Source organism: Rattus norvegicus, chromosome 1, assembly GCF_021556685.1.
Source record: "Rattus norvegicus strain SHRSP/BbbUtx chromosome 1, alternate assembly SHRSP_T2T, whole genome shotgun sequence".
In the NCBI taxonomy this organism is placed as follows: Eukaryota; Metazoa; Chordata; class Mammalia; order Rodentia; family Muridae; genus Rattus; species Rattus norvegicus.
The window spans coordinates 91,096,565-91,120,514 of record NC_141534.1 but is presented as its reverse complement, the minus strand read 5'-3'; the positions used below and the strand labels follow the sequence as shown (position 1 = coordinate 91,120,514).

The window sequence follows — 23,950 nt, the reverse complement described above, 5'->3', positions numbered from 1 at the left end:
CAAGTGTTTTTAACCACTGAGCCATCTCTCCAGGCCCCATAGCACTCCCGGTATCCATTAGATACATGCCTGTACACTTGGGAGTCAGGAACCTGCTGACCTCCACCTCAATGAAAACCTGATAATATGATAAACAATGTAAGGCCTGGTGACCTATATACTGGCTTGATTAGGTCTCACCCCATGTCCTTAGTGTGGAGTTTCCTCATTACCTGTGTTTCATAACACATGGGTACGTGCTGGGTCATGAGGGCAGAGATGGGGAGGGTTGCGGAAAAGGACATAAAAGGGAAAGAGAGAAAGAGACCGGCAAGGAACACGTGGGAACAGGTGGAAACAGCGCGTGTGCAGTGGCGGGCAGTACAGCAGCGATGGCGCCGGGTGATGACGTCAGCTGTTGCTAGGTCCCTGGCAGGACCCTGGTGGAGTCACCTGTACACTCACATTCTACCTCTTTTCTCACTACGGCTCACTACGGGGAACAAATGAGATGGCGACTCGTGGGAGATTTGCACTAAGGTACCTTTCCCAGGAGGAGCTGTCTTGCTGGCAAATCTGGAGACAGTCTGCCTGGGAATAGACCAGGTATCTTCCAAGGAAGGGTTTTCAACTGCTGCAAGATGATTGCATCTGGGTTTCTGAAAATGGGAGCAATGCAAAGAATCACAAAGGAGACAGCTCCAGCCACATCGAACACGAAGACTTTTTAATCTCAGAATTATTGTCAAAATAGGCGCCTGTAAGAGTCACACATCCAGAGCAGAAACAAGCCAGCCGATGAGAAACATGACCTGTGTGCGTTTGTAGGTTCAACGAGGAAAGCATCGTTAAAACTTACAAAGAGCAGAAACCCCACCGGCGTGATGAATGTGACAGGTGCATCAATGGCGCTGTTGGCCAGGGATTGCCTGGAGGACAGAGACTGCAGCTGCACAGCCTGTGGCTCAGGGTTTCCCATTCACCACACCGCCTACCCAGCAGAGGGCTGCTTTAGTCAGCTTTCACATCCAGGGGAGGAACTGGAGAAGTGAGACCAATCCAGTGACCACTTCAACAAGAGTCCCTTTGACTATCAGACCAGTGACACAGAGGGCAAGTCCTACAGCCGTGACAGTTGTGGGAAGAGCCATTGCCTGTGACAACAGGACTCACACCAGAGAGAAACTTTATAGATAGATGTGAAGAGTGTGGCAAACGCTTTAGTCAGAGCTCAAATTTCCAGTGCTACCAGAGGGCGCGTACACTGGGTCCATCCGAGGGTCCACAGGAGTAAAGTCCTCCATAAATGTGAAGAATGTGGTAAGGGCTTCAGTCAGGCCACGCATGTTCACATACCTCAGAGGATCCACACTGGGGAGAAACCCCACAAGTGTGATGTGTGTGGCAAGGGCTTCAGCCATAATTCACCATGAACATGCCACCCAAGAGTCCCCACTGGAGAGAGACCATATACATGTGAGGTATGCAGGAAAGGCTTTTCCAAAGTACAGATGTTCACACGGGGGAGAATCCCTATACATGTGAAGAATACGGGACAGGTTGCAGTCAAGCTTCCAACCTTCAAGTACTTCTGAGTGTCCATACTGGAGAGAAGCGATTCATGTGTGAAATGTGGGAAGGGCTACAGTCACTCCTCACATCTTCAAGCCCAACGGAGAGTCCATACTGGAGAGAGACCATACAAATGTGATGTGTGGGAAGGGCTTCAGTTTGGGGTCAGATCTTCATGCTCATCAGAGTCCTCTCAGGAGAGAAACCTACAAGTGTGAAGGGAGTGACAAGAGCGCTAGTCAGCCCATTGACTATCGGGTGTGTCAGCAAGTTCACACTGGAGAAAAGCCATACGAGTGTGATGCGTGTGGGAAAGGCTTCTCACCCAGGCCTCTGACTGCCATTCCCATCAAGAGTCCATGCTGGGGAGAAACCATACATGTGTGGGGGAAGAGCTTTATGTACTGTTCTCAGTTTGTCATCAGAGAGGCCACACTGGAGAGAAACTTTACAGATATTCGGAATCTTTGGCAGGGGCCTAGACCTTCCCTACCATCAGAGGGTCCACATGGGAGAGAGACCTCACAAGGGTGAGGAGTGTGGAAAGTCCTTCAGTCTCCCCTTTAACCTGAGTGTATCTGAATATTCACAGCAGAGTGAAACTCTTCAAGTGTGAGGAGTGTGGGAAGGGTTTCAGTCAGAACTCACGTCTTCAAGCTCACCAGAGTTCATACTGGAGAAAAACCATATGTGATGTGTGTCGTGAGGGCTTTAGTCACCATTCCCATCTTCCACACCTCATGAAAATCCATACCCAAAATAACACCAGAGTGGGTATGGTGGCATTTGTCTGTAATCCCAGCATTCGGAAGGCTGAAGTTGGAAGATCATAGGTTTATGGTCAGCCTTGGCTCCAAAGCACGATACTCTCTCTTGTGAAGATGTCCGCCTTCAAGTTTTCAAAGAGTTCATCCTGGTGCTAAACCCTATAAAACCACTACAAGTGGTACCAGACTTCTTCAGACTCAAGATCTAGTGCACCCTTTAAAATCACAATATACTGGGGTTGGGGATTTAGCTCAGTGGTAGAGCGCTTGCCTAGCAAGCGCAAGGCCCTGGGTTCGGTCCCCAGCTCTGAAAAAAAGAACCAAAAAAAAAATCACAATATACTGGGGTTGGGGATTTAGCTCAGTGGTAGAGCGCTTGCCTAGCAAGCACAAGGTCCTGGATTCGGTCCCCAGCTCCGAAAAAAAGAAAAAAAAATCACAATATACCAGAGTGGCAGAGCTAGAATGTTTTTAAGGAAGCAGTACAGGCTGTGGTCCTCTTGGCAAGATAGTATCTGCAGTCATGGACTATAATGGCGGAAAGTGACAGGTGAACAGGTGCTGACCATCTGAAAACTAGTTGTATGTGCTTATCTTTCTCTTTATACGTAACAGTGGCCACTATTCTTAGTAAAGCCCAAAGCTATGGAAAATAGAAGTGCTGACTAAAATGTTCTGGTAACCAAGGACCGATACTGTGCTTCTTTAGTGTCTTGGAGGGTTGCAGTGAAAGGTTGTACCCACAATGCATCTCTGACTGTCAAAGGTAAGTTTGGGTCAGCTGTAACTGTGTAAAAGGCTGTCCACTGCACCTTTGTTTATAGTTGGTTGGTTCACCAAGGAGCTCTCTGCTCTGCAGCCCAATGTCTCTGCAAGCATCCGGTGAGAAGCGGTGGCATTAGCTCCAGTGACTGAGAGATGCGCAGAGTACATTAACCTGGAAAGCCACACAATGTAAAAGTTAGATGCATTGTTAAGAGAGATAAACGGGGCTGGAGAAGATGGCTCAGTGGGTGAGAGCACCTAACAAGGGAATCTGAGTTTGAATCCCTAATAGCCATGTAAAAAGCTGGGTGTGACCAGATCTATAATCCTACTGCTGGGGTTGGGGATTTAGCCCAGTGGTAGAGCGCTTGCCTAGCAAGCGCAAGGCCCTGGGTTCGGTCCCCAGCTCCGGAAAAAAAAAAAAAAAAGAAAGAAAGAAAGAAAAAAAAATCCTACTGCTGTGGCTGCAGAGAGAGTCCAATCCTTGGGACTTGCTGACAGCCTATGTTTCCAGACAACAGGGGAGTGTGACAGAGCAAAACCCTTAAATCATCCTTTGGTCTCCAAACACATGCACATGGCATACATACCTGACCATGTATGCAAAAACTGTAGCATACACAATATACACAAAATACTGTTGTGGGGGTGGAAAGACTGCTCAGGAGTTAAAGAGTGTGTGCTCTTCTAGGGAACCTGAGTTTTGTTAACCTGTACCCACATCTGATGGCTCACAATCTGATGGCTGTGAAAGGGCCATCAGAATTGTTTTCAACATTCCTTCACCGTTTTTTACAGTCCGTCATCTCTAAGGGAGAGTGTCCCTCTGTTCTTCTGTTCATGTGCCTTTCACAGGTTAACATTGCCTCACTTGGGCATATTGTGGGATTTCGAACACATTTTGTGCTCTCTCTCTTCCTCTCCGTTTCTCCCTCAGAAGAGAGCCATGGTGTGGCATGGGTATGCTGGGTTGTCTGTCTGTGGGTGACTGCTGAGGTATTGTGGTTGTCTGTCTGTCTGTGGATGACTGCTGAGGTATTGTGGTTGTCTGTCTGTCTGTGGGTGACTGCTGAGGTATTGTGGTTGTCTATCTATCTGTGGGTGACTGCTGAGGGACCTCGGTTGTCTGTCTGTCTGTGGGTGACTGCTGATGTGTGTGCTCTCCAGAAAGCCTCTGGGCAGACAGGACATTCTCAGACTGCAGCTGGGAAGAATTGAATCTGGCTCCAGGGCTACTCATGGCTCCACCCTTGCCTTAGCCTCCACATACTGGGACTATAGGTGGATTCCATCACACCTGTCTTTCCCTACCGATTCATTTGCCTGTCTGTGCTGGGGCAGGGGTAAGCTTGTGGAGATCAGAGCACCGGTTTGCAACATGGACTCCTGGGATTGAGCTCAGGCCAGCAGGTTTGCAGAGCAAGTACCTCGCCTGCCCGAGCCCTTCATTGGCCTCTCAGTCCTCTCTCATGGCTTTCACTCTTGTTATGTTCTTCCAGACAGGGTTTCTCGGTATAGTCCTGGCTGTCATGGAACTCAGTGGGTTTCTCTCTGTAGGGTGTCACAGAACTTGATCTGTAGAGCAGGCTGGCCTTGAACTCACAGAGATCTGCCTGCTTCTGCCTCTTAAGTGCTGGGGTTAAAGGAGTGCACCGCCTCTGGTGTGGTAACAATGTTTCAGTCTAAACTTTAGATTTAGTGATTTCTATCACACTGTTTGGTAGTTCATCTGTTTTTCTCTTCCATTGCCAATACATTGTTGAGCACACTTAGTGTTTAACTTTTTTCAGTTATTGTAATGTTTAGCTCTAGAATTTCCATCAAAAGATACTGACCTCCCACCCACAGCTACAGAGAGTCATTCTGTTTCTAAAACTCAGACTTTAACTTACAACCTCCCTAAGGCCAGTAGAAACCAAGGGAGATTTTTATTTTTTTTCTCTTTTTCCTTTTTCTTTTTTTCGGAGCTGGGGACTGAACCGAGGGCCTTGCGCTTGCTAGGCAACTGCTCTACCACTGAGCTAAATCCCCAACCCCGAGATTTTTATTTTTAAAGATGTACTTTCATGCAGTACCTTCACAGGCCAGAAGGGGGAGAGGATCCTGGAACTGGACATAGGGGTGGTTGTGAGCCACTCATTGTGGGCCCCTTGGAACCCAACCTGGGTCCTCTGTGAGAGCAGCAAGAACTCTTAACCACTAAGCCTTCTCTCGAGTCCTAGAACTTTCTTTTTGAGATGATGTTGGCTTTGAACCCAGAGCCTTTCAGATGTTAGACACGCCCCCAGCCATCCCTGGTGGACTCTAAGTAAGGACCCTATCATTGAGCCCTGTGCCCTGTTCAAGGGTGTGTTCCTAAACATGTGAGATCCATCCATGAAATAAAAATAAACCCTGTGGACCAGCCATGGTGATGCACGCCTTGATCCCGGAATTCAGGAGGTGGAGTTAGGTACATCTGTGATTTTAGGTCAGGTTGTCTACACAGCAAGGTCCAGGACAGAAGGCTGCACAGTGAGACCTGACTGTACCAAACAGAACAGAAGCACCCTCAGGGAGGTCAGGGATAGATAAACCTCATCCAGAAATCAGTCCTGCAGTGAAGTGAACTCTCGTAGCACTGGTGTGGCGTTAACAGCTGAAACCGGGAGGGGCTTTGAAAATACATTGGCAAGATAATAAATAAGAAACTAGGATGTATTCACAAAAGAGCCTGTGAAGAGATCTGTAAGCCACAGGCTTTTCCACCCACGCCCCAGTTCCTGAATGATGGCTCGGAGACTTAGGTCTGAATAAATGCCTAGGCCAGACGCTGTGACTTGTCCCCCATCTGGCTTCTACACCTAAACAACACATTCTTCAATTCTGAGTCTGCCACAAGTCTGGTTCCCTCTCCTCCACTTTAAACGTCTGACTTCCTCAGAGTCCAGGGAGAAACTCCCACCTCTGACTCCTTCCCAGAGTCCCAATCTCTCTACAGGAGCCTCCCATATTCCATGTCCTGCGCTTTGCTAATAGGCCATCGGTTTTGTTTTGTTTTTTTAATTTGACAGGTGATGCTTTCACACAGTATACAGGAGATTATCCTGTGTCTCCTCCTTTTAGTCCAGTGAAAGGCTCTTTTTCTTACAACAATAAACTATATACAATAAGATCATTTTCTGGAACAATTATGGGAACGACATAATTCCTTCCTAGGCAAGCGCTCTACCACTGAGCCAAATCCCCAACCCCCAGAACCTGTGTCACAGTGTCCAGTCCGTTTGCATTTGGCAACATTGGGGAAAGCGCTCCACCACGGATCCCATCTTGGTGAGTTCAGAGTCTGCACTTAAATCACTTTTTATCACAGCTTGCATTTATCAACCAAAAAAAAAAAAAACCTGCTTAGACCTAAAGACATTTTTTGAATCCTAAACACACTAAGCTCAGGTGTGAGACTATAACTATCTAGTCTTCAACTCCATCAGAGATCCGTGAAGCAATAAATGTCGCCAGAGCATGCAGGAACTGCTGAGCAGGCAGCTTCCCAAACTGTAGGAATGGTGGAGACAGCCGGCTGCCTGGTCATTTCCTCAGCAGTGCTGGAAGACCTTCTGGCCCAGTCTGTCTGACATGCTTTCCTGTGAAGCAGGAATTATGAAGGGCTGCTTACCTTGTCTTGGCAAAGCTCGGCAGTTGACGTCCCTACATCCCACCCTACATCCCATTTATCCAGCTTGGACAGAGTTTTTTCTGCCTGCCGTTGACCAAAGGGCAGTTTACTGTGCAGAGCCTTCTTGGCCACATAAGAAGCAAACTCCATGTGGAAGCTCTTCCATACCCATCACCTCTGAAGTAGAGTGAGGGGTTCTGCCACTGACTGTATCAAAAAGACCCTTTTATTGGCAAACCATCTTTAAATGTCATATGTTGTACAATTATAAAAAAAATGGCTGTCTTTTACCCCCACTAGGTCAGGCATCACAGTGCCCCAAGATATCTGATAGATATCTTAATTTCAGTCAGCAAAGCCTCCTACCTGCTTTGCTCCATCCCATATCACACTGCCGATGGCCTCTCTCTGAGCTTGGCAACAATCTCTCTATCCATCCAGTTCCCACCATGCCAGAAATATACATCTCAATTCCGTGGCGACTTGGTGTCCCAGCTGCCACATACTCTCTTAAACTTAATTCACCACAAGAAAGAACACACAACACAATAACCTCTAATTGCCCACCTAAACATAGAAAGCCCTGTACACATCCGTCCCTTAAGAACATTCACGGGGGGGGGGGGGGCTGGGGATTTATCTCAGTGGTAGAGCGCTTGCCTAGGAAGCGCAAGGCCCTGGGTTCGGTCCCCAGCTCTGAAAAAAAGAAAAAAAGTAAAAGAACATTCATAACAGCCTGTAAAGGGGCAGAGTGGAATCTTAACATCAGCCTCCATGTTCTCTCAGCGGCTTCTTCTTCCCGTCTCCTTCTGTTCCAGTCTCCTCCTCTTCCCTCAAACTTTTCTCCCACCCATCCTTCCTTCCTGTCCAATGACAGGTCTCGTTTTATCTTGTACCTGTCTTCACTTGTATGACATCCTACAGTCATTTTCTGTAGATCTCTGAAGTTTTTGAAGACAATTTATCCATTGTCTGGGGTCACCCGGCCGGCTTATGCCTTTCTTTCCTGAGCTGGGTGTTTTCCCACTTCAAGAGCCCTTGTTTCCAAGTAACATACATGGGGGTTACCACCAGCCAAGAATACTGGAGACTTCCTGGTAGCTTGCTTCTACACAAGAATGAGTTTCACTCTATTGTTAGTTAGAAACTTCAGGAAATTGAAACTTATTTTAGGTAAGAAGTTTATGGGAAATCAAAACTTATGCCATTGGTTTCTGATGTGATGTATGTTTATCGTTACCCTGACAAACAGTTTGTGTTGTGTGATTTTTCTGCTTATAAGCAAGTGCTTTTTGCTTGATTAAACGAGACTTGATCAGAATACTGTCTTGTCTCCATTTCTCACGCCTCTTGTCCTATCCATCCCACTCCCCTCTCCAGGGTCTCCGTTCGTGTTCCTGCGGGCTGGGAGAATCCACAGTATATCTGAATTGCTTTTTTCTAGCTACTTACTATCTGTTTAACCTAGGAAGAATTCCTGTAATTAACAAAACTAGTATCTAACATGACCATATGTTTGACTGTCTCACTACTAATGCACACTTCTAAATTATCCTGAACAGTTTGTAATAGCAGCTTTCAAGGAGTAGAAATTCACATTGCGTTTTTTAAAATGAACTGCATAGGAACAATACCTTAAGTTGAAACATATATACACAGCATGTTGGAACCTTAAACTTGCATCAGTGTACAAAGATCTATACCAATGTAGGATTTTTGGCTAGTAGTAGCACTATAGTTTAAGAATAGATTTAATAGGGGTTGGGGATTTAGCTCAGTGGTAGAGCGCTTGCCTAGATTGTAAGTTGTAATTGAAACGTTTTCTATACCGTAATATCTGAAACATGGTTGTATTTAATGTATACAGATGGTGAAACATCCTCAGTGTAAATCCATAAAGGCATTTGTCAGCCATCACCTTTAAATAATGTTTAATCTGGGAATCGCTCTTTTCAGAATTCAAAGCAAAAACACCTTGGAATTCTGAATGTGAATCTGTGGTATTGTGCATGTTAAAAAAAAATCCAAACTTTGCAAAATGAAACACATAAGTATGACACTGCTCTAAGGCGACACTGAACAGAACCTGTGTTTTTCTTTTCTTTTCTTTTCTTTTTTTTTTTTTTTTTTTCGGGGCTGGGGATTGAACCCAGGACCTTGCGCTTCCTAGGCAAGCGCTCTACCACTGAGCCAAATCCCCAACCCCCAGAACCTGTGTTTTTGATTCAGCAAATAGACTTTCACCTAGTAATCGATCATTGACAATATGTGGTACCCGTCTATCCGATGTGGTTTACAGCTGAGGCTTTCTTACCCAGCATCTCTACAGGCTGCCGTTCTGTTCTCCCTAAGCCTCTCTGAGCTTCTCTCACCTGAAGCTGCCTTGTTTGCTGTCACTGTAGGTTCCAGACTGGCATTTTCTGAAGGTTCTTTATTCTAATTTAATGAGTCCTCTACTCTCCATTATATGGCCTTTAATTCAGAAATCTATTCTTCAGTCCTTTCTTTACCTAAGTCTGTTTTATTCTGATCTTTCTTTTCTTTTCTTTCTTTCTTTTTTTTTTTTTTTTTGGAGCTGGGGACCGAACCCAGGGCCTTGTGCTTCCTAGGCAAGCGCTCTACCACTGAGCTAAATCCCCAACCCCTATTCTGATCTTTCTTAAAGAGGATATATAGAGCTATAGGCATTGCTGTTCAATAAGATTATTTTGTGTGTTGACAGTCAAAATAAAATATGGGGTTCAAATGCCCTCTTTTACAGTATCTACCATTTTAAACATGGAAAGTATTTTCTTTTTAAAATCTCTCTAACTCTGCTTCCCATGGAGACTTTACTATTTAAACTCTGTAATTTTTTTCCTATGTTCAGTTTGTTTACTTTCTCTAGCATCTATCTACCTCTGAAAACATTTTATGTACTATTTATTTTCTCTCCTTTTTTAAACTTTTTCTTTCTCTTTCTTTTCCCGGGAGACTTAAATTGCCTATGTACATTTGTTTATCCCTCTTTTACCGCCTTTTAAATTTTAATATCTTTTTCTGTATTTAATTTTCTCTAAGTTCTTTCCATCTTCACATGGCTTCTTCCTTTTGGTTTTACTTTCCACTCTCTTTGTTGACTTTTATTATTTTCAAATTACTTAATTTTCGTCTGTAATGTTTTTGTTTTTGGGGGGGTTGTTTTTTTTTTTAAAGATTTATTCATTTATTATATATGAGTACACTGTAGCAGTTTTCAGACACACCAGAAGAGGGCATCGGATCTCTTTTCAGATGGTTGTGAGCCACCATGTGGTTGCTGGGAATTGAACTCAGGACCTCTGGAAGAGCAGTCAGTGCTCTTAACCGCTGAGTCATCTCTCCAGCCCGTCTGTAATTTTTAGACTTAGCTTCTTTCCCTCTTTAGCGTTAAAGCATAATTTTAAACACATTTTACCTGGCCAGAAGTTCTAGTAAGCTCAGATTTCTTCTGTGTCTGTTTTCCTCTGTAGTTTAACTCGGACATCTCCCTGTGGCTGGCTCCACCCCCAACCCCCACCCCACCCCAACCTCCACCCGCCAGTTCTTCTCTGACCTGGAAGAGGCAGAAATGGTGGTGGTCACTGAAAAGAAAATTATACGAATTCTAGGTTTAGAAATATAAAAATTAAAAGAATAAACCCCAAAAGGCCACAGACCCAGGGCTAAGCCCTGCAGCCAGGACTAGCAGGCCATAAAGATAAAGGAGCACAGGAAACACTGTCCAGGCAGGACTGGCAAGCCATAAAGAAAAGGAATGCAGGAACCAGCTCAGGCTATCGAGGACTGACCCATAAACCATCCAAAGACGTCCCCCCAGCTTACTCAGAGTCATACTTTAACCAGATGTCCTCCAGACCCTGATAAGCCCCTACTTGTGCTTTTCAGCCATTGTGTCCTGCAGAGAGCACTCCAAGAAACCGGGCAGCCCAAGCCTAACCAGAGGTGTTTCAAATACCAATGCTCCATCAATTTTGACAAACGTTTAAAAATAATGAGGACCTGAAGACCCTACCCTTCTCCTGATTTAGTAGCTCTGTTCCAGGAACCAGGGGGCCATAAAACCTTCTGGCGCCCCCTTATCTCAGAGCCATAAAACAATCCTGTAACTTGTGGTGCCTTCCCCTTTGACATCCCCCATCCCCTGGTGCTCACAGCCTCTGCCTTTAAATACTCTTTTTCCCAGCCTCTCGGGGCCCACACCTCTGTCTCCTGCGCGGGATACGTGTCGGCCCGGAGATCTCTGTAATAGGTCTCTGTAATAAACCTCACCTTTGCTTATTACATCCAAAATGGTCTCTCTGTGTCTGGGGTCTGCGATTTCCCAAGACTTGAGTAAGGGTCTCTCTGCGTGGGATTTTTCAGTCACCAGTCTGCAGTTCTGGGCCCACATGCTATGCCACACCGGGCTGGCCCTGTCCTCTGACGTCTGTCCACTCTGGTTAGGTGGCTCTGGGCTGCCGTTAACAGAGTAGTGTTACACACAAGCCTCATTGTTCCATGAAAGCTCTTAACCTCCCTGCCCTGGGCAGCTGCAGGCTTTTAACACGTGGACTGCGGTGCAGTTTCCCCTCTGCCTGCCTAGCTACTTCTAGTCCCTGTCGTCCCCTCTCTGGAGCTTGCCACGCTTGGGAGAAGCCACTGCTACTGTGCCCTTAGGCACTGGTAGAAGAGCTGGCTTTTCTACTCAGCAGGGGACAGTTCCCTTCCACACTGCCGCCCTGGGGTTTCCCCGGTAAAAGCTGTCTTCCACCTGGGCGTTCTCAGGCTCTAAACCTGGATTCTGAGAGCCCTTATGTTGGACGCCACATGTAACTACACTTTTTTTTCCTCCCACACCCCAGTCCCTAGCTTATTTAGTTATTAATTGATGCTGAGGCCAAAAAAAAAAGCTTTGGCTTGTTCCCTGACCAGCTCAAATAAGCAAATAACCCATTTATTCTAGTCTATCTCTGCCACAAGGTTAGTTACCGCTCCTCAGTTCCATGCCTCTGTCCAGGGGGAATCTTCCCACATCTAACTCTTCCAGTCTCTCTCTCTCTCTCTCTCTCTCTCTCTCTCTCTCTCTCTCTCTCTCTCCCTCCCTCCCCCCCTCCCTCCCTCTCTGCAGGATGCCCTACCTTCTATTCTACCCCTGCCTATAGGTCATGGGCCTTTTATTGACAGGTGATGGATGAACATAGCACACAGAGATTATCCCTACACCATGGGTGAGCCTCTGCAAACTCAGACCTTCTCTGAGGTGTCTGAAGATGCTCATGAATTCCGATGAAATGCTGAGAATAATCCAGAAAATGAAGCTCCCGCTCTTCGAGACCATTGCCCGAGGAATCCGAGGCAGGCAAGTCTGCTGTGCAGGCCATGGATTTGGACCTAACTCTTTCCCAGGGGTGAGGGGGTGGGATAGGGAGCTGGGGGGGGGTGCTACGGGTGAGGGAGCAGAGCAAAGCCTAAACTGGGCTGTTCTGAGATTTCCTTTCCCAGTACAATTAAGTGAAATTTCTTCATCTTAGCTTCCGGTAGACTCTTCAGACAAGGGCAACCAGGAGCCACATTCTTCACCAAAATATCACAACAGTGTCTAGTGCACACACTGAAATCCTCTGAAACCTCTGGAGCCCCCACAGTTCAAATCACCCTCAGCATCACTGTCTTTCATGCTTCTACTGGTGTAGGCCATTGAGTCCCACGTAGAGCATTCAGCTGCTTTCCAAAATCCCCATGTCCACATTCCTCCAAATGCATGGTCAGGCCTATCACAATAACACCAGTGTGTGGTACCAACTTCTTAGTGTGGCTTTTATTGCTCTGAAGAGGCACCATGACCAAGGCAACTCTCATAAAGGTAAATATTTGATTTGGGGTGGCTTACAGTTTCAGAGGTTCAGTCCATTGTCATCTGCCACACCCACTCCAGTGGCGTCTGTGTGACACGGAGCTCTTGTGCTTCGTTTCTATCCAGAACAGAGGCCTGTGCCTGGAATGGCTCGGCCTCCTGGAGGGCCCTGGCCGTCTCCCTACAAATAGATGATGACTGGGGTCTATGCTTGCGGTGGAGGTGCCTTCTGTGTTCTAGCCTTGGTGATCTTAGCAACTTTAAGCCTGTCAACAATATCTGATTTTAAGAACATAGCAGTGTGGGAAGATGGTCATGGACCTTTAGATGTCTCAGAAACTGAAAGTTCAGAGACGGAAACGTCTCACACCATCATGATCCTGATAAACTCAATGGCTGCGATGAATTCAATTGCTGCACCCATTCATATCCAGCAAATAGGAGAGAAATTAATTGCAGTTACTAACAACATGACTGTTCCAGAATAGCCTTTCCCCCCCTTTGGGAAAGTTTTGTTTAGCATGATTCAAAACAGTAATGATTCTTTTAAAAACATCATAGACAAGTTCCAATAAGTTGAACAAACTTATCAAGAGTTAACTATGGTTACAAAAGTTTCCTTACTAATATGAGGGGCCATAAATATAGAGTTTAAACTTTATTATGACAAAGATAGATGATGAATGCATACCTGGTGCCCACAAATCTGGCAGTATAACTGCAGTTTTTTAAACTATTGTTAGCAGTTGAGAACTGTTTCCTAGACTGTATGTTCAGCTTTTCTCTTTGCAAGGGACATTGGTGGGGTAATGAATAAGAGCTGGATGACTGCCAATTATGATGGACCTGTTCTAACTGCTTAAATCTACGCCAAGAAGTAAAGCTTTTTGCAGCAACACACACCTCGACTTTGTGTCTGTTTGTCGTGCCGAATCTGTTCTCTACCTGAAATCCAAGCCTTAGTTCCTCTGCTGACACACTCCCCTGGGTAGTCTGCGGCGGTCATCATGGCAGGAAGCACGGCAGCATGCAGGCAGACATGGCGCTGGAGAAGGAGCTGAGAGTTCTACATCTTGACCCAAAGGTAGCTGAAGGGCACTGTCATTGGCAAGCAACCAGGAGGCTCTCATCTACACTGGGAAAAGTCTGAGCATAGGAGGACACTTCAAAGACCCCCCTCCCCCAGCGACACCCCTCCTCCTAGAGGCCACGCCTCCTTATGCCATTCCCCAAAGGCCAAGCATTCAAACACACGAGTCTATGGGGGCCAAACCTATTCAAACCACCACAATAAGCAAAGTGTAATAAATTCTCATCCATGTCATATGGACGGACGGCACGACGAGTCCTGAGGATTTAGTAGCCAACAAGGTTGGTAAGTTATGCATTGCTCAAGATCAGGCAGGAGACATTTCTAGGTCTCAGTCACCCTCAGAGCCGTTCCCTTGCAGAGGGATCAGCAGTTATGTGTTACCTGTTACTGATCCTTTTGACTTTTCTTTCTGTCTGCCACCAAGATCTACAGGGGATGTTCCCCTGTCGAATCTGATTTTTATAAATTTCAATGGAATCCACCACTCTTTTTTCTCCTGTTGAATCAAACACAAAACCTCTTCCCAGTGAAACACATTTCCTGTCTTTCATTCTCAAGCAGGCTAATTTAATTCAGCACTTTTCTTTCTACAATCCATCCTCTCTCAACTGCTCTTGGTTTTTGATCATTAGCGTTTAAAGAATTTAGAGTTAATAAAGCACTACGTAATCTATCTCTGGGAGTCTTTGCTACCCATTTCTGTTCAGCGTCTCTTTTAAAAGCACAATTAGATCCCTCTACAACTGCTTTGTCATATAGTATTGTATGGTTTTCCTGTAATACACTTCATGTTAGGATATACAAAAACAATTACTTCATTTCACTAGAGACATATGCTGGAGTACTGTCAGTTTTAATCTACCCAGGTATTTTCATAATTGCCATAACTTCAAATAAATGTGCAATTACAGAATCAAGTTTTTGGAACTTAAAGCAGTTGCCCATTGAAATCCTGAATATGGTATATTATGCATATTTTAATTTTTCAAATTCTGCAAGACACATACATTTGCCAAATTTAATTTCTTTTGGTACCTTCTGGGTTACTCCCTGCAGGTAACAGAGTTTGGTTATATAAAGTACAAATAGGACATTTTCTCATAATTTCCTTGGCTTTTGCCAAGTGATAGAAAAATCCCCCTTTAGACCTTTACTCTTTTTTTTTTTTAATTTTCTTTTTTCTTTTTTTCGGAGCTGGGGACCAAACCCAGGCCCTTGCGCTTGCTAGGCAAGCGCTCTACCACTGAGCTAAATCCCCAACCCTAGACCTTTACTCTTAATACGGTGTTTCTTACGAAAATTGGAAGCTTCCAGCACAGTTCCTACCATTAGGTGAACAATTTCACTATTGCCTTGCGCTAGAGGGCCTGAACAGAATCTGACATGTGCGATATACAATGGATGGTTTCTCCATGATTACATTTTGTAGTTGAATAGACAGTTAATTTTGGTCATACTGAGTAAGCTGAGCATTTTCTATATACAAGAAAATCTAAAAGTACCACAGGATGTCACAGAGCTCTGAACTTTGAACCGAAGCACATGGGCTTTGAGTGACTGTGATTATCTTTTTCTGACTTATAACCAGCCATCCCAGCTCATCTGCACTGGTATAAAATGTGAGGACTTCAGGAATTGGTGTTCTTTCCCTAACCTGGGGGCGAATCCAGTTACTTTGTATAAACTGAAATCACTTGCTCTTAGGATACTTGTTGCTAATTTCTCCCAAAGCATTGCTACAAGCTCCTTGCCAATCTTTTGATTACCCATAATGATATGACCTCAGCATTAGTGCGATGCGCTACAATTCCTGTTGGGTCCCTTCCTCACAATTGACAATTCCTCCTTTTATAATCAAATCAGAACGCTTTTCTATATACGTTTTTTGATTCTTTTCTTTATTCGTACGCTAAGAAGATCCTTTCTAAAACACTATCTTCCCTTTGCATAATGAGTACAGTAGGATAATAAGTTGGGGGCAAAATAGCCCAAATGAAGCCCCTATGGAGTCTCCTGAAGTCTGTGTGGGGGCTTTTAACCATCAGCAGCATAGAGTCCACCTGACGGCAGAAACTAAAGATTCCCTGCACTGTGGACCCTATGGTGGAAGACAAGATGTGACTGAAGCTCTTACAGCAGATGCTGCAGCTTTAGGGTCTCTGTCCGGTGTGGACCCTCTGGTGCGTGTGGAAATGTGAGGCCTGACTGAAGCGCTTCCCACACTGCTGACACATGTAGGGTTTCTCTCCCGTGTGGACCCTCTGGTGCGTGTGGAAATAGGAGGCCTGACTGAAGCCCTTCCCACACTGCTGACACGTGTAGGGTTTCTCTCCCGTGTGGACCCTCTGGTGAGCAGTAAGCCCCGCACTCCAGCTGAATCCCTTCCCACACTCCTCACACTTGAACGGCTTCTCCCCAGTGTGAATTCTCTGATGAACTTGGAGACTGGACCTCTGGCTGAAGGCCTTCCCACACGTGTCGCATTTGTAGGGCTTCTCCCCTGTGTGCACTCTCTGGTGGGCCTGGAGGTTGGAGGCCTTGCTGAACTGCTTCTGGCAAACATTGCATTTGAACGGCTTCTCGCCGGTGTGGACACTCTGATGAGCCTGCAGACTCGAGGCATGACTGAAGCCTTTCCCACACTCCTCACATTTATACGGTTTCTCTCCTGTGTGGACTCTCTGGTGACTGTGTAGGCTCAAGCTCCAGGGGAAGCGCTTCCCACACACATCACACCTGTATGGTTTCTCCCCAGTGTGAATTCTTTGGTGATCTAGAAAATGTGAGCTCCGACTGAAGGTCTTCCCACACACACTGCAGTGAAACGGCTTCTCTCCTGTATGGACCCTCTGGTGGCCTCGGAAGCTTGAGGCTGAACTGAAACCCTTCCCGCACTCTTCACATTTATACGGTTTCTCTCCCGTGTGGACCCGCTGATGGATGTCTAGGTTGCCACTTAAGCTGAAGCGCTTCCCACACTCGTCACACTTGTACGGTTTCTCCTCAGTGTGGACTCTCTGGTGGGTGTGAAGGTTCGAGCTACAGCTGAAGCGTTTGCCACAGTCTCCACACTTGTATGGCTTCTCTCCTGTGTGAATTCTCTCGTGGGCCTGGAGGTGTGCCCACTGCGTGAAGCCCTTCCCACACACCTCACACTTGTAAGGTCTCTCCCCGGTGTGCACGCGGCGGTGGATGTTGAGATCCGAGCTGCGGCTGAAGGCCTTCCCGCAGCTGTCGCAGCAGTAGGGCTTCTCTCCCGTGTGCACTCTCTGGTGAGTCTGTAGAGTTGAGCTGTGACTGAAACCTTTGCCACACTCTTGACACCAGTAGCGTTTTTCCCCTGGATGAATGCTTTGTTGAATGGGGACACTGGAGCTACGCCTGCTGTCCTTGTGAGTACTAAGGACAGAAGATTTCTTTCCTAAGGGGGTCTGTTGATGGAGTTCCAGACTAGGGCTGTCATTGAAGGCTTCTTGGCCCTGGCTGCACTGGTAGGCCTTCCGTTCTGTGTAATCACAATCCTGGGTGAGGTGTGACATGGGACAGATGACTTCGTCACAGTCACTGCTGCTGTGGACTTTGTCTCTTTCATGCAGTGTATCGTTATCTTGATGGGAAATGAAACTCAGAATGTCAACACCCAGAGCCAACGGCTGTGGCTTGGTTTTCACCGGAGTCTGAGGACAGTGTTTCCCACGGTCACGTCTCTCACTGAGATGTGTTTCACTCAAAGAACTCTGAGCTCTCCCAGACAGAAATTCCTGATTTTCACTAATGCTGGAATGGTTGCTTGCGAGACTCTTAACAGAGTCATCATCCTCAGGGACCTGAGAAGGCTCTTCTGCTCCCCCACGGCAGGGCGAGTGGATTCGCTCCAGGAAGTGAGAACCCTGTTCTTGAGTGTTTATTACATCTTCTGGAGCTCTGGCCAGGTTGTTGGCATCATGGCCTGTCATGTGCCAACATGGAAGCTTCCCCAGTGAAAGGCACCTTACTCCTGGCGTGTCGACTGTCTTCATTGTACTTGGACTCTGGCCTCCTGAAAGAACTCAGAATAGAAGGTGATATCAGCAAGGATGGGGACATCAGAGGTCTGAGTCCTCATTTCTGTCTGGAAATACTGACTAGAGATCAGTGTCAAAAGTGAGTCTGAGAGTGCTGAGGAACACATGTCTAAAGGGAAGACCAGTCTACACTTGGCCACAGCGGGAAACTCGGGGTGAGCCCAGGAGTGAGGGCTCAAGGTCACCTCAGCCTGTGCTGAGCACCTGACTCGCAGGGCCTGCGTGTAGATGTGCAGACGGAAAATGGGAAGGAAGCACTAACTCTGTGGTACCAGGTCTGGAGATGCTCAGACACCACTGGAGGCAAATGCAGAACGGGAGAGCGAGGGGGAGACACACATACAGCAGGGCCTGTGAGGACTCCCAAGCAGATGAATGAAGAGAGAGAGAGGCGGAGAGAGGGAGGGGGGATGGGAGAGACAGACAGACAGACAGACAGACAGACAGAAACACACATACATACATACACACACAGAGAGACAGAGACAGAGAGAGGGAGGGAGAGAAAGAGAGGGACAGACACAGAGAGAGAGAGAGAGAGAGAGAGAGCAGACAGACAGAAACACACATACATACATACACACAGAGAGACAGAGAGAGAGAGGGAGGGAGAGAAAGAGAGGGACAGACACAGAGAGAGAGACAGAGAGAGACAGAGAGAGAGACAGAGAGAGAGAGACAGCAGACAGACAGAAACACACATACATATATACATACACACACAGAGAGACAGAGAGAGGGAGGGAGAGAAAGAGAGGGACAGACAGAGAGAGAGAGAGAGAGAGAGAGAGAGAGAGAGCAGACAGACAGAAACACACATACATACATACATACACACACAGAGAGACAGAGAGAGGGACAGATACACAGAGAGAGACAGAGACACACAGACAGAAACACACATACACATACAGAGAGAGAGAGAGAGAGAGAGAGAGAGAGAGAGAGAGAGAGAGAGAGAGACGCACACAGACACACACGCAGACAGAGGCAGAGAGACAGAGACAGGAGTTCCAGCAGGGAAGAGCACTGTGGCCAGGGAGATGCAAAGGACAGCACCTGAGACACTAAGTAGAAGCAGGAAAAGAAGTGGAGATCAGAGGGCTGGAGTGTGAGGCCCTAGGAGCATGCGGTTGTCAGGCACAGTGGACAAAGCCTGACACTCTCATGGTTGGGAGGCTGAGGCAGGAGAATTACAAATTTCTGGCAACCCTAGGCTACATAGCAAGACCTTGCCACAAAACAAAAAATAGAGTGGAGGCTGGAGAGATGGCTCAGCCATACAGAGCACTGGGTGTTTTTCCAGAGGACCCAGGCTGGGCTCACAGCACCCGCAGGTTGGCTCACAACCATCTGTAACTCCAGATCCAGGGGATCAGTGCCCTCTTCTGGCCTCTATGAGCATCACGAGTGAGTGTGGCACAGACACACATGCAAACACTCAAATAGACATAAAATACAAACTAAGTAAACCTGAAAGGAAAGCAGTGGAGTGCAACACACACACGGGATGTGAACTTCTGACATCACCAAGGACACAGGGCCCCATCCTCACCCACTGCCAGGAGGTTCCTGAGGTTCTCCACCATCACATCGTGGTACAGCTTCCTCTGGGCAGCGTCCAGCAACCCCATCTCCTCCTTACTGAAGACCACGGCCACATCCCTGAACGTCACTGCCTCCTGTGACAGCAAACACATGACACCACAGTTTCATATCCAATGCCACTAGGACCTAAGCATGTGTTCACACAGCATCTATTGTCTTAGTTAGGGTTTCTGTTGCTGGGACAAATCACCATGAAGAAAAAGGCAAGTTGGGGAGAAAAGGGTTTATTAGGCTTATACTTCCATATTCCTGTTTATTATTAAAGGAAATCAGGACAGGAACTCCAACAGGGTTGGATCCTGGAGGCAGGAACTGATGCACATGTCTTGGAGGGATGGTGCTTACTGGCTTGCTTAGCCTGCTTTCTTATAGAACTCAGGACCATCAGCCTAGGGATGGCACCACCCACAGTGGGCTGGGCCCTGCAACAATGGTGATTAATTAAGAAAATGCCTTACAGCTGGACCTTATGGACACATTTCCTCAACTGTGGTTCCTTCCTCTCTCAATGTCCCTGAAGGGATCAAATGAGACCACAGAAAGGACCTAGAACACTGTATGATGTGCACATATGCATTAAGTAGCCAATACATGTCCAACAACACTATCATCATTGTCTGAATTATGATGCTCATGGTCACATAGTGTTCTGTAAAGGTTGCAATATATATATAATGTATCTATATTGAATATAATGTATGGTCTATATACAAACAATAAGTTTGAAACAAAAATTTAATTAAGTGAATGTTTCAGACAAACTGCTATTTTGAACCACTTACCAAAGTACTAAAGATTTTTTAAAATACTGAAGATTTCTTTAAAGTACCCAGTTTAGGCTAGACTATAGATAAATCAGGATACTTACTGTCTATCAACTAACAGAGAATATAGCCACCGACATTAGCAAAACAATCATCTACTCCCTGGAGCTGGTGGTCCTGGGCGGCTGGAGACTTGGCTGAACACCATGTAAACACACCCTTTGCCTTAGCAGTCATGTTTCAGTTTCACGAATCAGGACTCCTGGTGCTCAGTGGTGTCTAATAAATGTGCTGAGTTCCCAGGCTGCTGGTGTGTCTCCATCAGAGCACACAGCTCACTCGATCCCAGCTTGTCTGTGCACGTGTCTGTGAGTCTGTCCCTTCTTCATTCCTTCATCACCAGACTTGTGTCAACCACGGAAGCTGTGTAGTTGGTGGCAGCCAGATGCTCCCTGATGGCTCAGGAAATGACTGCTCAGGATGCCCACTGCAGGAAATGAAGGTGACCAGTGATCTGTGCATGTGTGTACACATGTGTGCATGCATGTATGTGTATGTATGGAACTGAGGGTGCACATGCATGTAGAGGTTAGAGGACATCCTTTGGTCTCCTTCCTCAGGTCCTGGCCACCTTTTTGTTTTGTTTTTGAGTCAGTGTCTTTCCCTGGCCTGGCACTTGCCAAATATGGTAGGATGGTTGCCACTGTGCACTAGGGATCTGCCTGTCTCCAGGGAATCCCAGAAATAGGAGAACATGCTGGAGCAAGGCGGAAGAAGGAAGTCAGGCTCCCCAAAGCTGTCCTTTGAGACACACATGATTTTGCTTGTTTATAACCAACCCTCTCACACAATAGTAATACAAAATTTTAAAATGATAAAAATTCATAAACTATACAAGTATGGGGAATTCATACTGATCTGAAAAATAAAATTTGGCGAACCATGGAAAATGATGTCACTTTTAAAATGTTGGTGAACGTAAGAGGTTTTTTTATGTATGTGCATACCCTGTGTCTTTCTGTGTGTACATGTGTGTGCAGGTGCCCTGGGAGGCCAGAAGGGGGCGCTGAGTCCCCTGGAGTTGGAGTTACAGGCAGTTGTGAGCTATCAGGTGTGCGTCTGGGAATCAAACCCAGCCAGTGCCCTTAACTACTGAGCGGTCTCTCCAGTCACTTCTCTAATTCTTTTTATTCTTCCTTTTAACACTTTCCTGTGCACAGTGCACTTTGAGCACATGTCCCCACTGTCCTCTCTCATCCCTCCTCCTCCAGACCTCTCTTCTCACCAATTCCCCTCTTACTCCATGCAGTTCAGAGAGGCTCGGCTGCAGAGCACTGGCCCAACATGCAGGGGTCCTGTTCCCAATCCTAGCCGTGTGGGGAACAGGGAAGCAGCCCGACCTACCTGTAACTTGGTCATCGTTCTCTTCTCTTTGAGACAAGGCAGGGCTCTGGGAAGCAAGCTGGGGGAGGAAGGGCTTCGTGAGCACATTGCTAGGACAGTCGGTCCACATGGCTTCCTCAGCTTCTCCATCAGCCCCAAGTGCTGTGCGGCTGAGCAGGCTTTCCTACCTACTTCCTGCTGATCGCTAGTGTAAGGCTCCGGGGTACCGGACCATGGGTGCCTCACCTCACTCACAGCAAAGGGTTAGGAAAGCCACATTCTCTATTTCCAGGAGCTTCAGGGGTGCTGGGTGCTCCTACCTTCACAAGGCTGCCTGTGGTGATGGGTTTCCCAGAAAAACAAATGTTTAAGAAGCCCCGAACTCTGATGATTGCTGTGTCATGACTCTGAGAAGGGTCTGTCAATGTGACGGCTATCTTACATATTATCGTTTCCATACATGGGAGTGATATTGTCCTCTTCTGTGTCTTTCTCTAATAGACTTAATTACTAGCAAATGTTGTTCATTTGCAAGAGTCTTCACAAGGTCTCTTTTCCCACAGGCATGAAGAAAATGATCAATTTAAAAAAAAAAAAAAAAACCTAAACCCTCACTAAGGAAAGGGGAGTTTGGGCCTATGAGATGGCTCAGCGGTAAAGGAAACTGCCAGTGAGTCTAAAATGCTGAGTTTGAGTCTCTGGGCACCACTGGGAGGAACGAGAGACCTGACTCCAACAAGTTGTCTTTTGACCTCTTCCTTTATTTATTTATTCATTTGCAATTATTAAACAAAGTTATTTAATAAATTTAAGAAAATAAAAATATTACTTGTTTATTTTAATAAACAAATGGAGAAAATCACATAAAAAGTAGAATTGCATACCACTTAACGATTCAGGACACTGACCATCTCTCATCACAGCTCCTTCTCAAGGCTCCCCAGAGAAACTAGACTCTCCTGGGACCTCTGCAAGCTGCTGAGGTGGGTCAGTGTAGGGCAGCCTCGCCTCAGGCAGAGCCCAGCTAGAGAGGACTTGAATGCCTCACTTCTCCTCGGGCTGCAGACGCGGTCACTGAGAGGATACATCAGGAGCACAGGCGCACAGGAAGAGCCAGAAGACTCTCCAGGTTTTCACCTCACAGGAAGCACTCACATGTCGCTTCGCACCCCGGGAGCGGAAACGATTGTGACCGCCGCTGGCGTCAAAACTACAATTCCCAGAATTCCTCAGCGGCTGCACCATCCAAGGACTACATTTCCCAGAATGGCAAAGCCTCGGTGAACCTTTTTAAGGCTCACCTTTGGGAACTTGGTTTTTTCATTTCTGAAATTCCATGAAAGACAACTATGGATACTTCTTTGTTTTTTTTTGTTTTTTTTTATTGTTTTGTTTTTCTGAGACAGGGTTTCTCTGTGTAGCCCTGGCTGTCCTGGAACTCCTTCTGTAGTCCAGGCTGGCCTCAAACTGACAGATGAGCTTGCCTCTGCCTCCCCCGAGGTGGGATTCAAGCCGAGGCCCATCAGGACTGGCTGTGGATATTTAACAAAACAAAACAAAAACCCATTGAAGACCCAATGTAAAATTGTAATGAATTTTACATTGCATTATAAAAGCTAACAAGTAAACTGCACAGCTGCACTTACCTAATACAGGAGCCAAGTCAGAGTCCCGGCCTAGAATCCCCCTGTGATGGGTGGGGAACTGGCTCAATTGTAGAGCACCTGCCCAGAATCCCTTAGGAGCTGGGGGTGTGACCTGGTGGTAGAAAATAGGCTATCTGAGTCACTGTTCTATTGTTGTGAAGAGACACTATGACCAAGACAAATCTTATAAAAGGAAACGTTTAATTAGGGGTTTGCTTACAGTTTCAGAAGTTTAGTACATCATCATGGCGGGAGCAGGCATTGTAGCTGAGAGTTACATCCATCCATACTTGAGAGACAAAGAAAGAGACACGGGGCCTGGCATGTGCACTTAAAATCTCAAAGCCAGCCCCAGTGACATACTTTCCCCAACAAGGCCATATCTCCTTATCCTTCAAATTCTTTCAAAGAGTTCTACTCCTGGTGACTAAGCATGTTAACATATGAGCCTATGGGGGTGTTCTCACTCAAACCACAACCTGCCCAGAATCCTCCAGTGGGGGCTTAACCTTTGCTTGACCTTCAGAGCCCTGAGCTGTAAGAAATAACTCTGTTCTTCATCTGAGACACAGCCTTGGAGAATCTGTGGGAGCAGCACAAATCAGTCTGAACTGCAATGCAGAGTCTCAGATCGATCTTAGTCCTGGAGGACAGTCTGACCTAAAACTAGAAGGAAAAAAGGAGAAGGAAGACCTTGACAACCCAAGTTTAGTAAAAACCTTTCATCAACACCAAATACTTTGTAAAAACATTTGGAATATTGGTTACAGTAAAAACAAACACACACAATAAAAACAAAA

At 46.3% G+C, this 23,950-nt stretch overlaps 1 protein-coding gene and 1 long non-coding RNA gene across 12 annotated transcripts; both read right to left on the bottom strand.

Annotated features, from left to right (window-relative positions):
* Nucleotides 1-689: 689 nt before the first annotated feature.
* Nucleotides 690-11,210, bottom strand: LOC148007279 (uncharacterized). The gene is made up of 3 exons (XR_015649870.1): nucleotides 11,029-11,210; nucleotides 3,131-3,255; nucleotides 690-1,757 (listed from the first exon to the last, which is right to left on the bottom strand). It is a non-coding gene; the product is annotated as an uncharacterized LOC148007279 (long non-coding RNA).
* Nucleotides 11,211-12,541: 1,331 nt separating this feature from the next.
* Zfp108 (zinc finger protein 108) lies at nucleotides 12,542-22,664 on the bottom strand. 11 transcript variants are annotated; one of them, NM_001432841.1, is made up of 5 exons: nucleotides 22,413-22,646; nucleotides 21,526-21,583; nucleotides 20,226-20,608; nucleotides 19,305-19,431; nucleotides 12,542-17,724 (listed from the first exon to the last, which is right to left on the bottom strand). In NM_001432841.1, exons 4-5 carry the CDS (start codon nucleotides 19,381-19,383, stop codon nucleotides 15,836-15,838), a joined length of 1,968 nt encoding a protein of 655 aa, NP_001419770.1. In that variant the 5' UTR covers nucleotides 19,384-19,431; nucleotides 20,226-20,608; nucleotides 21,526-21,583; nucleotides 22,413-22,646; the 3' UTR covers nucleotides 12,542-15,835. The 11 variants fall into 11 exon arrangements, with proteins under 11 accessions (NP_001419770.1, NP_001419765.1, NP_001419766.1 ...); XM_087551552.1 differs by having other exon boundaries at nucleotides 14,643-17,733; nucleotides 22,389-22,664; XM_087551576.1 differs by having other exon boundaries at nucleotides 14,643-17,724; nucleotides 22,389-22,664.
* Nucleotides 22,665-23,950: the final 1,286 nt, after the last annotated feature.